General features: G+C 39.7%; 1 protein-coding gene across 1 annotated transcript in view; it reads right to left on the bottom strand.

Moving 5' to 3' along the window:
- Positions 1–49: 49 nt before the first annotated feature.
- ush2a (Usher syndrome 2A (autosomal recessive, mild)) overlaps positions 50–15,591 on the bottom strand; it is a 236,098-nt gene continuing 220,556 nt past the window's right edge. The window contains exons 62-73 of the mRNA XM_056234074.1: positions 13,055–13,282; positions 11,456–12,975; positions 9,871–10,192; positions 6,196–6,402; positions 5,862–6,100; positions 4,743–4,960; positions 4,389–4,565; positions 4,176–4,259; positions 3,433–3,668; positions 2,118–2,183; positions 1,414–1,611; positions 50–498 (exon numbers count right to left, since the gene is read on the bottom strand). Coding sequence (XP_056090049.1) covers positions 409–498; positions 1,414–1,611; positions 2,118–2,183; positions 3,433–3,668; positions 4,176–4,259; positions 4,389–4,565; positions 4,743–4,960; positions 5,862–6,100; positions 6,196–6,402; positions 9,871–10,192; positions 11,456–12,975; positions 13,055–13,282 — 3,585 coding nt within the window. The 3' untranslated portion in view covers positions 50–408. The remainder of the gene's footprint in view (positions 499–1,413; positions 1,612–2,117; positions 2,184–3,432; positions 3,669–4,175; positions 4,260–4,388; positions 4,566–4,742; positions 4,961–5,861; positions 6,101–6,195; positions 6,403–9,870; positions 10,193–11,455; positions 12,976–13,054; positions 13,283–15,591) is intronic.

Below are 15,591 nucleotides of genomic sequence, written 5' to 3'. Positions count from 1 at the left end.
AATTTATCTTAAGAATTTTCTCGTGACTCCAGCCCCTGGGTCTATGAGGAAAAATCAAGGCTTGTGAGTGTGTGAAACCCTGAAAATACGATATTCAAAAAGACTTTCTTTTAAACAAAATAAAAGGAATATAAGCACGTAGTAACGTAAATAAGTCATTCTATGATTAATATGGAAGCAATGAAGTCAGAGGTAGTCAATATGCACATACACTAACACATCTCTGACAAAAGAATTCCAGCATTATGAAAAACAGATATTTTCCTGTTACATTCCACTATTTTTTATCATGGACAAACCAATATACCATCACTGCCTTATTTTATTGTTGTAAATGTGAAATTCACTCATCTGCAGAATAAATTGGAGAAGAATTCTATTCCCAAGGACGTTCTCCGTGTGAAGGCTTTACAAGTGAGTGTCTGTAAACATGGTTTGCTCCTTCTTCACTGAGCTGTAGCTTTTAATAGTCTCCCCAAACTCCTCATCACCCACATACTGCAAAAAGATAAGTCATCATCAGCTAGGACAAATCCTTATCCAGGCAAAATGATTAGGGCTAAATAAACCTGTTTGTAAGAAAGCACAGGTCAGACATGTTTACACGTAAATGCAATGTTGTTTGCTAGAATTGGACTTTTTACATGATACATTGTCACTATACTATGTCTGGAATACTTGATTCTGATCAGTTGTGGCATTCTTCTGTTATATGTTACTAGATATTTTTGTAAAATGTCTACTGTACTGTATAATTGAGCGTTGTCTTTAACAACCAATTTCCTACATTACCGTTCAAGTCAGTATGATTTTTTAAATGATTTTGAAAGAAATCTCTTGTCCACCAAGGTTGCATTTCTTTGATACAAATACAGTAAAAACAGTAACATTATGAAATATTATTAGTTTAAAATAAGAGTTTTATAAGTTTAAAATGTTTTGACTATATTTTAAAATGTAATGTGATGCAAAGCTTATTTTCAGCATCATTACTCCAGTCTTCAGTCACATGATCCTTCAGAAATCAATCTAATTAGCTGATTTGCTGCTAAATAAGCATTTCTCATTATCAATGTTAAAAACTGTTGTGCTGCTTAATATTTTTGTGGAAATCGTGATATGTTTTTCCCCCCAAGATACACCTAGGATGTATGAGGTTGAGTAAATCATGGGCTAATCTCTCATTTTTGGCTGAACTATCCCTTTAAAAAGAAAATGTTTGAACGGTAGTGTGCATATTTATAATTTGCTCTCAAATCAATAATATCATATAAATGTAGTATTTATGTGTAAATAAAGCAGGGTAGTGTACCGTCAGCCCATTAGCATTGACATTTAAAAAAAAAAGTTTTTTCTTGTAAAGGTGATACAAAATCTTTCCACGTCATCCCTTATGAGACGCTACTATCTCACCATTCCGCTGTCAGTGCCGTGCAGGTCAGCGTCCCATGATTTCTTATCTTGAGTGTCGATCAGCTGACTAACACTCCGATGCAAGGAATTCTGGGAATAGGCATGGCTCAGCTGGCTCTGGCTGGGAACGCGCAGCACAGACATGCTGGCCTGATAGCTGAGGTTGCTGGTGCCTCCGATCTTCGTGTCAGACAAACCCTGATATATCAATATAAAGCATAAACACCCACATCACTGCACTTTCAGTCTCTCAATCACATGCAGCAGCGAGTCACAAACAAGAGGTTCATAACAACCCAACTACACACATTCTGCATGCAATGCCAGTCAACTGCAAAATAAAATCCAAAACATAATGGAAATTGAATGAAATAGAATCACACATGAAAAGAGACTTTTAATACAAAAAAGGACATGAGTGCTTGTTCATGCAAAAGTGCAAATGCCACAAAAGACATTCATGTCTGTAGTATAAATACTTAGGTATTTGTAATTAGTATAAGAAAGAGTAATAGTGAGTTTCCTTAGCAAGTACCACTAATGAAGAAAAGGGCAAAACATGCCAATGCAGCAGGCCATGGTGATAATCTATTCCTGAATATTTGTACCTCAGTGTGCATGGCAAAACGCTTTAGTGTTATACTGCAGGTGGAGTCCGGTATATTGTCAAACTGGGAAGGGGAGAGAGAGAGGAGTGCGCTTACCATCGGTGCATCGGGCTGAAGCAGAGCAGTAGAAGCATGATTAGAGCAGAGTTCAGAGGAAGGGCTCTGGAGCAGATCAAAAACAGACAGCAGATTCAAAGAGAAAGCCCACAGTTTAAAGGTTGGGAGTGCATATAGGAGTATACAGTATGTTTAGTTCACACGCTCGGCTCTTTCCCACTAGTCATTGAGGCAGTTTTCATGTTCTGAATTGAACACTAGCTGGCTGCTTATTGAATTTTTTTTTAAATAGTATGTGAAACAGCATTCATGTAAGGACAAACATGATTTTGGTCACATGACCTCATCAGATTGTATGCTTAATTCAGCTTCCAGGTGTAAATATGGGTGAATTTCGCATGTCAACTCAATGTTTGTGTAAGACGAGCAGTCAAATAATGAGTCAAGCAAGAATGCATGGTCAAGTCAAATGCATTGCATTGTGGGAATACCCAGCATACACTGCGCATAGGAAAATATGGATATTTAATGCAGTATGTATACTATATACACATATACACTACTGTTCAAACTTTCGGGTCGGTAAGATTTTTAAATGTGTTTCAAAGAAGTCTCTTACGCTCCTCACGTCACGGCTCAATTTGTTTGTTTAAAATACAGTAAAAACAGCAATAATGTGAAATATTATTACAATTTAAAATAAATGTTTTCTTTGTTCATATATTTGAAAATGTAATGTATTTCTGTGATGGTAAAGCTGAATTTTCAGCATTTTATTACTTCAGTCTTCAGTGTCATATGTTCCTTCAGAAATAATTCTATTATTCAGATTTGGAGCTCAAAAAACGAAATAAAACGAACTAAATAAAAATCTTATCATTAGGAATATAGATAGAATATTGAAAACGATTTTTTTGGTGGAAAACGTGATGCATTTTTCCAGGATTCTTCAAAAGAACAGCATTCATTAAAATAGATCTCTTTTGTAACAGTATAAATGTCTTTACTGTCCCTTTAAAACGTCCTTGCTGAATAAAAGTATTAATTTCTTTAAAAAAATCTTATTGACCCTAGTAAGAGTAGTATGCTAATCTGAACATAGTTATAGCGTCCATGACTATGACATTGCCCCGTCATTGTCTCTATCGCCATACAGTAGCAGTGGGAATAGAAGAGTTAGCACTCCCTCTTCTGGACATCTGAAGGAAATGCATGTTGCAGCTGTGAGTGTAAACATTTGTGCAAGTACAATTGAATATGAAAAATAATTCCACTTCTATATAGTTTAACATACTCCTTAATAAAATTATTACACTTTTTAGAATGTTACATTAGCTTTTTTTCAGTCTCTCACCAAATAGGAGTCATTAGGCGGATACTTGGTGCTTCTCCTCTGTAGGGGCACTATTGGAGGTCTCTCTCTGATGAAGGGAGGCTTGCTCAGGGCTCTTCTCAGCACCAGGCCCATTATCAGAGCCAGCAGCAGCAGACCCAGGAACGCCATAAGAATGATGAACCATAACTCGTTATAGAACTTGTATTCAGCCCCATACAAACCTGTTTTACCTCCAGAACTGGACTCCACTGCATCTGTGGGCAACAAGTGAGATGCTTAGATTAGTAAAAACAGCAGCTATTCCACAGCTTACTCTCAATAATACTGAATAAAAGAGGAAATCATTTTATTCATTTAAAATAACTTTTTTTAACACACTTGTTTTAGTGTTTAATTTTATTATTAAGTAAATTGAGATATAGATTAACACAACGTCTGCCAGTACTTTCGTATTACCTTGCAACCTTTTGCATTGTCATTAAAATACATTATAATTATATAAATAATTGTCTAATTATAAATTGCATATTTGCGGCAAATGATGTGAAACCACATCCAGTACGACTTTTTATTATATTTCAATTCCTAAAAAGTTTTTACCATTTATTTACACGGCAAAACCAATTTAGTGAGCAGAGCTTCAATGAGCACTATGAGTTTGCAACACTGATACTGGCACAGGAACAGCTCGGCTCAGACAGAATGGAGACATTGTTCGCTTTTTCCAATCACTTTCACCTGCCAGGCCTGAGTAAACATACCTATACCAGTGGCCGTATTGTATTTGATGACAGGAGAGCTGGCGCTGCCGCTGTCAGTGGTGCAGGTAACTTGAAATGCAAAGGCTGAAGTGAAAAGAGACAGGAGAGATGATGAGAGAGGGGACACTAGTAAGACAGAAAAAAGTCTGGCTCGCCTATGGGCCAAATAATCAGACCCAGCCCGAGGTCATAGTAGAACCATAGTTGTCATACTTTTATCAGAAGTGCGTGGGATGTGCAGTGAGCTGTGGAAGCCGCTGTAGATGCGCAGGTTGTTCTCGGTTAGACTGTATTCTCCCAGAGGCCCGTTCAGAGAGAAAGAGCCACTCCAGTCCAAAAACACATTGGTAAGGTTACTCTGCACCACAAACGGCTCCTTATACTGAGGAGCTACAAAGAAACCAGAGAGGGGTTTGATTAATGTGCCATAAAGGGTAGAAATCATTTTTCAAGAATTTCCGATGGTAAAAGCCAAGGAATGACTGGGAGTGCATGTGTAATTGCCGTTAGCAACAAGTAATCAGAGCCATACATTACATGGAGTCCCAAACAGGAGCGAGTCCTTACGTTCTTTGAGTGTGGTGATGGAGACCCAGTCAGACACAGTGCTGCCCATGTTATTGTAAGACACCACACACAGCTCATAGTTGGCATAGGGCAGTAAGCCAGTGATGTTGAAGCTTTGCCCCATCCCAAAGAACTTGATTTCCACCGGGCCAATGGCACAAGGTACAGGTACCGGCTGCGGAGGCTGAGGACAGGATGATCGCATGTGGAGCTCGCAGCTACAGAGATGGAAGTGAATGGGGGACAAATATTTATGCTTTAGTACTACCTTAATACACTTCCATTCCAAAGTTTGGGGTCAGCACGATTTTTTAAGAAATTAATAGTTTTATTCAGCAAGGACAGATTAAATTCAGTAAATACTGTACATTTATAATGTTACAAAATATTACTACAGTACTTTAAATAAATGCTGTGCTTTTGAATATCAAGGAAACCTGAAAAAAGTTTCCAGAGAAATATTTAACAGCACAACTGTTTTCTACAATTATAGTAATAAATGTTTCTTAAGCAGTAAATCAGCAAATTAGAGAATGTTTTCTGAAAGATTAGAGTGACTGGAGTAATGCCTGCTGAAAATTCAGCTTTGCCATGAGAGGAATGAATTCCATTTTAAAATACATAAAAATAGATAACTATTATTTTACATTTCAATACTAGTTCACAATATTACTATTTTGTAAAATTGTCTCGGTGAGCATGAGAAACACATATCAGCCACAACTATGTCATTCAGATGTTGTGATGACTGAAATTGTCTTCATTTTCTTCTCTTCACAGTGAAGTGGGTAATTTCTATACTGTTAGTGGCATCACATGGAATTGCAAGAGTAATTCGCTTTTTAAACACTTCCTCGTTCTGCCATAGGACAGAAAAACTACCGTATATAGTCCCACCTCAAACTCATGCCATCATTGGTTGTTGTGTTGCTATGTCAAACTGCTCAAACAAAGAAAACAACGTTTTCATGTTTTGAATACTTGACAAAATATTTGAACATGGTAGAAATCACATACCTCGGCTTTAACTATTAATATAGACTTTTATCACTGATTCAGAATCAGTGATGATATTATCATGCAAAAAAATAAAATAAATAAAAACTGTGAGATCTGCACCTCTCAATAATGCCATTGGGTTGAAGAGGCTTGTCCCACTCTACCCGAGCTGAGCGGGAGGTGAGGGCGACTGTATGTGGCGGGGACTGTTGGGCCGGGGCAGAGGCCTGGGTGCGGAGCTCACTCAAGGGGCCTCGGCTGCAGCACAGGAAACAGGTGCAGGCTTCCACGCCGACAGAATACACCGTAAAGGGCCTAAGACCATGGAGAGTCTGCTGTTGGGAAGTCCCCTCAGACAGCTACACACACAGATATGAAAGAGTTAAAACTCTATTAATATACATTCTTAGTTGTTTATATATGTATAAGAATATGTATACTGTATATTATGTACCAGCTGGTACGAGTCCTTGTTTTGTGTGAAGACTCTGTAGAGGCTGACAATGCCGTTTGGCTTGTTGGGTGGGCTGATGTCCACCACAGCTGAGGTGGCGTGGATGTGCAGGAACTTAAGCGGGCTCATCCCCTCTGGAGGAGCTGGACCTGTGTGACCTTGAACCCAGGGGCTTCCAGCGCGACCTGCTGAGTTTACAGCCCACACCTAGATGGTCAAAGTTAAACAACACAACACATGAAATCAGGTATTTATGCTGAACAGCATTCATTAAAATTATATATATACTTCCCTACTATAAATTGCATACTTCCCTACTATATATAGTATGTGAAAAACAGTACGCCAACAGAGTAGTATGTCCGAATACATAGTATTTGAAAAACAGTTAGCAAAAAGAGCGCGGGGTTACAGTCTATTGTAGTCTGTCTATTACAGTTATCTACTGTAACGTGGATGATGCAAAATGATGCGTTTAGCGTCATCTGGCAGACCTTTGCTAAAAAATGTCTGGGTGCAGGTAACACAGAGAAAGAGCATATATTGTTCATTTACATATACTATGGACTTTGTAACAATTCAAAGCTGGTTGAAAATCTGTGAACTTATCCTTAAAGGCCGTGACACACCAAGCCAATGTCAAAGAACTAGCGGCGATGAAAGCCGATTGTGTTGTCTGGGCCACAAAGCTGTGCTTAAACACCGCAAAGACTACAGCCGACTTCCAACTAATGTGCGTTTTAGGCCTGCGTTTAAGGTATCAAAATGATCAAAAGTCTATATTCGTCATTTAAAAAGCGAAACCAAAACTAGGACTGAAAATATACAAACCGTAAACAAAGCAGCGCTTGGTAACCATTTTGAAAATCAATCATGCCGATTACTTTCTTCATTCCCGACAGATGCTCACTGACGGACCGACGCTGGTCGACAGACGACCGTCGGTTTGTTGTGTTATGGTCCTTAAATGTTATATAAATTTATGTTATATATAAATTTCTCTCTTTTTTTACTACCTGCTAGACCACAGCGCCAACATGTAGCATTGTTTTTCCTCTGCTGTTTGCAACAGAACAAACCTACTACCATTTTTTGGGCCGTAACCCACCAGTTGAGACCGACTGGTATAGATGTGCATGAGAAAAGGAAGGAACTTTATTATGCAAAGCTACAGGTGAGTGTACTGAGATGCCTGTGGTCTCTCTAACACCTTACAGGGCTGATATAAGACCGGATCTGATACAGACACTGTCTGAAGTGGCCCAGCAGACAGAATGGAGACTCGGCACCATCCTACTCTTGAAGAGGAGTCACCTTCACCTGATGGACCCACCTGGCGCCTTTTGCAAAAGGAAACTCCACATTCAACTACTTCGAGGAGTCAGTAGTCTTGCACTCTCTCAGCCCTGCTGTCGTTAATAGCCAAAACATCAGCATCCATTACAGAATCACTCCGGCCTGAATCTACATGAAAATTAAATTTCACCTTCATCAAGGAGTAAATGAACACATGGAAAGGTGAAGTAATCTTATTTACTAGACGAGCTGTTTGTATAATTACACAGGAAGAGTAGGAAAAGGTCAGCTGGGGTCACTATTTGCATGGGTAAGTAATTTGTAGATTGTCAGTTATAATAGAGGCGGCAGATGGATGTTCCTGTGGATAGGGTTAAATTAGCCTCAATAATAGGCAATTACACCGTGATCAATCCAGATGATAGATCTAAGTGGCAATACGCACAGACTGCACGAGGCGCCGGCTGATTTCACATTCCCATCCGAAGCCGTTCCACTGCCAAACTGACGACTAGACGTGGTGGAGCGCAAGTGGGTGACGGAGGTCTTGTGGGGTGACAGAAGAGAAGGAGGGCAGTCACGGAAACAGCCTCTTGTCACCCAAAGAGAGAAAAGGTCACGTTGGCAGGAAGACAGTGAGGAAGAAAGAGTGACACTTTCGTGTGTGTGTGCCCAAAAACCGGCGGTATGAATGACACGGGACAAAGAAGTGCGATAACCTTAATTTCTCACTGATAAATCATTCTGATTCCCGGATAGGAATTTTGTGAAAAGAGATATGAGTGCTACGTTTTAAAGTGGAGTCAGCCAGGACATCTTCATGCCCTTGTATGCGGCGCAGACGTTTTATTGCCACCGAAGCACTTGCATACAGAGCTGTAATTAACGCGGGAAAATAAAACTATTTCATGAGCGCGCTCTAATGGATGTGGGTGTACACCACTAGGGCCGAATCTGCCCGGAGACAGATCCTCATTGGCCGTGGCCACGCCCCCAGTTATGGACACAGGGCCAAAAGTTCCCTTTTCTGTTATGAGCACTAGGCTAATTAAGATTTTACATAAAAGTGTCAATAAAATATGTAGCCTCTTAACATGGGATGGGTTTGATTTCACAGGGACACATGCCCTTGTGTGAGAACAAGTAAAACGAAACGCAACAAAAAGGGAGACGACTCTGTGACATTAGGACAAAAACATAAAGCTGGTAGTGGTGGTAGTCCTGACTCCTTGAAACTTCAAATGGTCGACGAACAGAATTTTATACCATTAAATAGGCAGACATAGACATACATGACACATTCAGTATAGTTAGCAGCTTCCCCAGGGAAAGCCAATGGGCATTAAAAGGTCTTTCCAATACGTGTACATGTTGGAGGCCTAACAGCTAATTCAATGGCTTCGATCGTAATCGTCAGCATTCAGCCAGGCTCAGATTAATGGCCCTGTCGCTTGTCCGTCATCACTCAGCTCCGCCCGCCAGCTGTCATAAATTACCGCTCATAAATAAGATGGAACAATCAGGCAAACTCTATCAATTTAGTCCTGATCAGCCCACGCCTCTCAAGCCTGACAGTCAAATGCTAATGTTATTTTGCTCCAAAGGCTAGGCTGTCAATTAAGAAAGGTCTCGTAAGAGGACGGAGGTGCGATGAATATAGTGAGTTAGATTAAACGCCTGTCTACGTGAATGAAAGAGTATACATGAGCAATACGCTAAACACAGCAGCAACAAATAATCATGCTAATTAAATATTCCTTGAGGACCATCATGTTTGGACTAGAATGTTATGTACTATAAATAATAATAAAGTATTAAGTATCCCAAAGGGATCATTTTATATTCATGAAACATCATGCATTAGAAAGACTTATAGCAGTGTTGTTGTTTACTAAATTGTTTTCATTAACTGAACTAAAGTTGAAATAAAATAAGATAATATAAAATATAAAAATTCAATGAAAAACTACAAAATCTTCAATAAAAATTTTAGCTAAAAACTATTAAAAAATATATCAAAAGCATTACTACTAAAACTAAGTGTAAAATAAAAATATAAAAATAAAATATTAATAAACACTATAGAATGATTTAAATATTACTAAAATAACACATGCTTACAGTAAGCAATGACCTAGAAACGACTTGAAACACTTTAGCAAATAAACAGCAACTATCCACAACACTTCGGCAGACAAGCACCACTCAAAAAGTCTGTTCATTCTTTGTGCAATATAGTAAATTACATAAAAAGTTGAAAAAGTTATAAAGGTATAAATGATATAAAAAGTTGAAAAAGTTCAAATCAATTGATGATGGTCACCTAAGCAATTTGTAGTGTAAAATACGATTGAGTGAAATGAGAAACAGCCGTGTGACCTGGTATTGGTAGGCTGTGTAGGGCAGGAGTTTGTCATCATGACAGGAGGTTGATGAGTTGCGGTACACCAGTGTAGTTGCAGATCGGCTTTCAGTGTCTAACACATGTTTCCGGTAGAGCTCGTAGTGCAGTAATTTCCCATTCGGCTCAGCTGGAGGAGACCAGGACAGCAAAAAGACTGTCTGTATGCCCTTAGGGTTAGTTTGCAGCTCCAGAAGGGGGGCAGGTTGGCCAGTAGGGGGCGATTCAAGCGTCTGTATTGAAGACCAGTCACTAGCAGCGCAACCTAACAGGGTGCAGGCCTCCACTCTTACCTCGTACCTGCAAAAAATACAGAAACAAATAAGTTTTAAATAAATAAATAATATTTAAAAAATAAAAATAAATAACAATACACTAATACACACATAATTATAAAAAATAAATATTAAACAACCAAACAACCAATAATATTGAAAATAAATAATAATATATAAAATAAAAACAAACATAAAAATAATAAACACGGTTGTAAAATATCAGTGTGTAATGTACAATGCTGTTTACTTCAGTTAAAGAAGCCAAACATTTTTAATGATTATAATCTTTTTTTTTTACTTTAAATTTTTTGTATTGATTTTGAATATTTAGGAATATAAATATATAGAATTTCTGTGCTTATCCTGGTAAAAAGTGCCGTTATTTATCAATAGTATAGACAAAGAACAGTTTTCTCCTTCAGAAGGTCACCAGCGATGGACTGAAGGACAAAAGGGAGAGAAGAGAGAAGAGCAGGAGAATAAAGGGACGGTCATCTGAAAGAGGCAATGAGTGGCGAGTTGATAATGTTGATGAACCATTATCATCACCCCACTTATCTGGATTTTCCCTTCAACATACGTATACAGCTCCAGACTTTAGTCATCCCTCATTTGAGTGCCTCCTCCTTCTGACCATCTTTGTCTATGCCAAGGATGGAAACATTAGAAAAGGCTCAAGGTTGATTCCCTCCCCCACCAAGATTCTCTCTCTCCTTTTCCTCCTTCTCTCGTTTGTTTTATCAGTGTGTGTGTCTGTCTCGAATGCAGACACTGTAAAAGTTTGACCAGTTAAATGTATATTAAGATGTTCAGCTAGACATAGTTAACATAGGTAAATAAAAATAAAAAACTTACAATTGTATTTAAAGATGCTTTAAGAATTCTACTGATCCATCCATATTTAGCCCCAAAAACCAAGCAAATGGCTAATTTTAGAGAAAAGTTAAATTTTATTTAGTTTTATTTTGAAGTATCAAGAACAAAAGCAACTAAACTGTTTTGTTTGTGTTTTCTTACATCATAATTATAAATGCTATTCATTAATGAACAGATACTTTTGGGCCTGGGTAATATATTTATGTTGTAAGGCAAATATTCACAGTAAACCTCAAATATAAAAAAGTAGCTACTTATGAATCAGATTATAAAGCAGATATACATACATGCGCTTTATAAGTAGCAATTCGTTGTTGTTTTTTGTGGTCAACTGTAAGTATTTACCTTACAAACCAAAATTCCCTGACCTTGACTAAACAGTGTCAGACTTGCATGCTGGTATTGTTACCTGTAGTACGGCTTTAGTGCAGTGAGGGAGAAACTTTGACTCTGAAACGCACTGTGGTGCGAAGCGAAAATGAAGCGTTTCACGTTGGGCTCAGCAGGGTCCCGTTTGTAAAGTGAGTAGCTGATGATGACCCCATTAGGTCGTGCAGGGGGTTCCCACTGCACCATAATGCTGAATGGCCCTAGAGCCTGCAGTCTGGGGGGAGCCACACCAGAGGGCGCTGAAGGCTGTGTCCTGGCCACCGCCGGCAGACTGGTAGCAGCACCCTGACTGTTATTGGCAGTGATGATGTAGCTGTACTCGACACTGGGGAGTAAGGTGAAGTCGTGGTAACGGGTGTCCATGCCTGTATATATAAGGCTCTGATTTCGACGGAGCTCATACCCTATGATCACTCCATTTGGCTGGACAGGCTCTCTCCATGTGACTTCAACTGATTCAGGGCCTGTGACTTTAAGAGTAGGAGTGGGCATCCCTGAGGGCGGTGCTTCTCTGGTCTGGATTGGAATGGGTGAACTTGCAGTGCAGCCGCCATTGGTGCAGGCCGTCAAGACGAGGCTGTAGGAAATATGTGGCTGTAGATCCAAAACCAGCACACTTGACCGTTTCCCACGATAGATCTCCTCATTGTTCATTTTGAGAATATACATCACAATCTCACCATTCTGGATGGATGAAACAGTCCACGACACATTGAATGAATAGGAAGTGACATCAGACACCATAGGTGGCTCCACGTTAGCAGGGGCGGCTTCTAACGTCCTGATCTGCTTCGGCTCACTGGTAACACACCCAGCCACAGTGCAGGCAATGACTGCGTAACTGTAGAGAGTGTATGCGGTTAAATCCACATCAGTGTAGTTGAACACGCTCGAGTCGAAGCTGAAATGGAAGCCAACGTTGTCCCTCTGAATCCTGTACGTCAGAAGAACACCATTGGGCTCCAAAGGAGGTGTCCAAGCTACAAAGACTTCATTAGGCTTGCCCTCTATATGACGGACAACCGGAGGAGCCAATCCTCTAGGAGGAGCTTGTTTAGTGTGAACCGTGAGCCAGGAGCTATCAGTGTATCCTGCCGCATTGGAAACACGCACACGAAACTTGTACCTGCTCCAGGGCAGAAGGCCAGACATATTATATGAGAAGCTGTTAGCCTGGGTGTCGTTCTGGATAAAAACAATCTTGGCTCTCAACGAGTCATCTTCATCACTCCGTACGCTGCCGTCCTCCACACTTACAGCCAGAATCTGGTACTGCAAGATCCTGCCATTGGGCTGGGCAGGTGGAGACCAACGGAGCTCCACGCTGCGGGATTGGACCTGCTGTACCGTAGGAGCCGGTTGAGAAGACGGGGCGGCCTCTTGGGTGGTTACGCGTTGAGGTGCGGACCTCGTGCAGCCTGTTTCAGTGCAAGCTTCGAGAACGAGCATGTACACCGTGTACGGTTCCAGTCGGCGGAACAGGAACTGACGCGCAAGGCCGCTGAACTCCAAGTTGTCCTCATTGAAGATGTTGTACATCTGTGGATATAAATATGTTAAATGATGGCAGATTCTGGAGCGTGATATTGCAATGTTACCATCATTGTGGGTAGCATACTTTAATGACTCCATTTGGAGAAGCTGGTTCAGCCCACTGTAGCAGCAGTGCTCGACCGTGTTCTCTCTTCTCCACGCTGAAGTTAGCCAGGCCACTTGGAGAGGCTTCAAGGGTCCGAACAGTGGTCCAAGGACTAGACACCTGACCTGCTCCATTAACTGCCTCTAAACGTACATTATATGTGGTGTACGGCTCCAACCCAAACACATGAGCCTGAAAAATGTTACCCTACAACACAAAAGACACAAATTATATTATTATTATTACTATTAATAATAACTATTACTATTAGTATTACTAATACTATTATTGTAAATGTTTTTTTTTTCCCTTGAAAATAAAATTTTATTTGACCAGAATAAAACAACAACACATAATTCTTACCATCAACAGTAAAACTACAGCACCCCTCAGTAACATCCCTAAGCAGATTGTACACCACAATCCATTACATCGCTGGGAGGCACTGAAGCATTTAAAACGCTACCTTTTTACGTGGTTGAAAAATTGAGAACATTTGGACTATAAACCAGCAAACATATGCACATTGTCAATAGAGACAGCTGTTTCATTTCACTTTATTTCAGCACAGAGACTTATATCCTGCCCCTAGATGGCAATGCTATCAAACACTTTCCTAAACATGGGCACCAAGACATTAACAAGCAGGCGCTCGCTCAGCCAGGATACTCAAGGCAGCCATTAAAAACCGACTAAGAGAATTGATTTTTGTTATAGATTTCCAAATAAATGTTTATGGCACAGATCCCTAAAATGGGAAGTGTTTAAGTTTTGATTAAGAGAATTGGTTATGCTGCCTTTTGGGTATGCACAGATCCACCGTTCATAAAATGATTAAATTCTCAGCATAACAGAATTACATTTCGTATTTAAAAAAATAACGTGTCAGGTGTTTCAACTACTATAAACACACACACATGCACGCGCACGCACGCACACACACACACACACACACACACGGACGCACGCACGCACGCACGCACGCACACACACAAACAAACATTAAAAAACATTAAAAAACAATACAAACAATATTTTATATTAAGAGCCATTGATTATATAGACAAAAACAAAGTTAAACCCCCCAAAATTGCATTGTTAATAAATCTGTAATGCGTGAACTTTATGGAAGCCAAAGCAGTCAGGCTTCTTCTTCAAGACAAAAGCACCGAATTCAGACTTCTTGTAATTGAGGCAGAAAGAGGCCTCGCTATTTAAACATTAAAGAGGTATCAGAGTCAGAAGCACATTTAGTGTTAGCTCAGGGAATCAGTCATTTGTAAAGGGGAAAGAAGCCTTTTAAAGCCCCTTTTCTTTCCTCTTTTCCTCTTTCAACTGAGCACAGGTCTCCCTTGTCTCATCAGCTGCTTACATATGTGTTATTTCCTGTGACAGCGCTGGGGGCTGCTTGGGCCAGGGGATGATTTTAATTAAGAATAACCATGTGGATTTGTCACAACAATTATGCTGATTAGATGAAAGTGGAGATTCCTGACCCTTCAAAGGTGTGGGACTGCTTCATTTGCATACAGTAGACATACTGTCCCGGCCTGCCACTGCTGACTTCAGCCTGAGCTAGATTTTATTAGTATCATGCTAACAGCTACAGAACCCGGGAAATGCCTCATCAAAAAGCATCAAATGGAGCTTTTGGCAAAGTTGAGCCTTTGGGCATGTTTTAAGTAACCTGCAGAGTTTTAGACAGATAAAATGATGCAATGATGCATTTTGTTATAAACATTATCATTCATCTCTGAATACCCCTCGTTGTCTGTTTGTTTTTATATACACACATAGAATATAGTGCAAATCTTCAAATGAAAATTCTTTTTTTTATTTGTAAGAATGTTTTAACTGTTTTTATCTATACATTGAAAGTCAATGGGGTCCAAAGCAACATTAAACCTAACTTCCATTATAACCCCCCCTCCCTATACAGGTTTAGATCGACATGAGCAAATTATGACAGAATTTTCACGTTTGGTGAACTATCTCTTAAATATCACCATTGCTCCATTCCTTCACACACTTTAGCTTAACTGTTGAGAGGGTCTAGAGACTTTAGAGCATCCTTTCAAAACATCTACCCTTTTGCTCTGTAGTACTAATAACAGCACCCAGTTCCTGAGATGCCTTGACACTATTAATTATTTGTGGTTTAGATGTAAAGTTCTGTTCAACCCAAGCCTCAATCAGACAGAGGGCTCTTGAATCACTCAGCTGTTCTTCAGACTGGGCTGGTGTCTGATGAAGCAAACCCTTCATGCATGCAAACACACACATACAGAAACAGAAACAGAGGAAAGTACCGTTTACCTCCTCTGATTGTGGCTGAGTATGCATGACAATCAGAACCGTGAATGATGGAAGCCCTATTAAGAAAATACAAATGAAAGCGCACACAGTCAAGTGCCACTAACTTTTGATTTTTACATCAGAAATTAGATTTAAAAGACACTCTCCCAGAGTGTTTACTTTACAAACCAAAAGCAAATTTTAGCCAATATAAAAGCAGA

Source organism: Rhinichthys klamathensis, unplaced genomic scaffold (genome assembly GCF_029890125.1).
Source record: "Rhinichthys klamathensis goyatoka isolate OS25496 unplaced genomic scaffold, OSU_Roscu_1.1 h1tg000387l_1, whole genome shotgun sequence".
Taxonomy (NCBI): domain Eukaryota; kingdom Metazoa; phylum Chordata; class Actinopteri; order Cypriniformes; family Leuciscidae; genus Rhinichthys; species Rhinichthys klamathensis.
The sequence above is the reverse complement of the archived record's forward strand: the minus strand, read 5'-3'. Positions and strand labels throughout refer to the sequence as shown.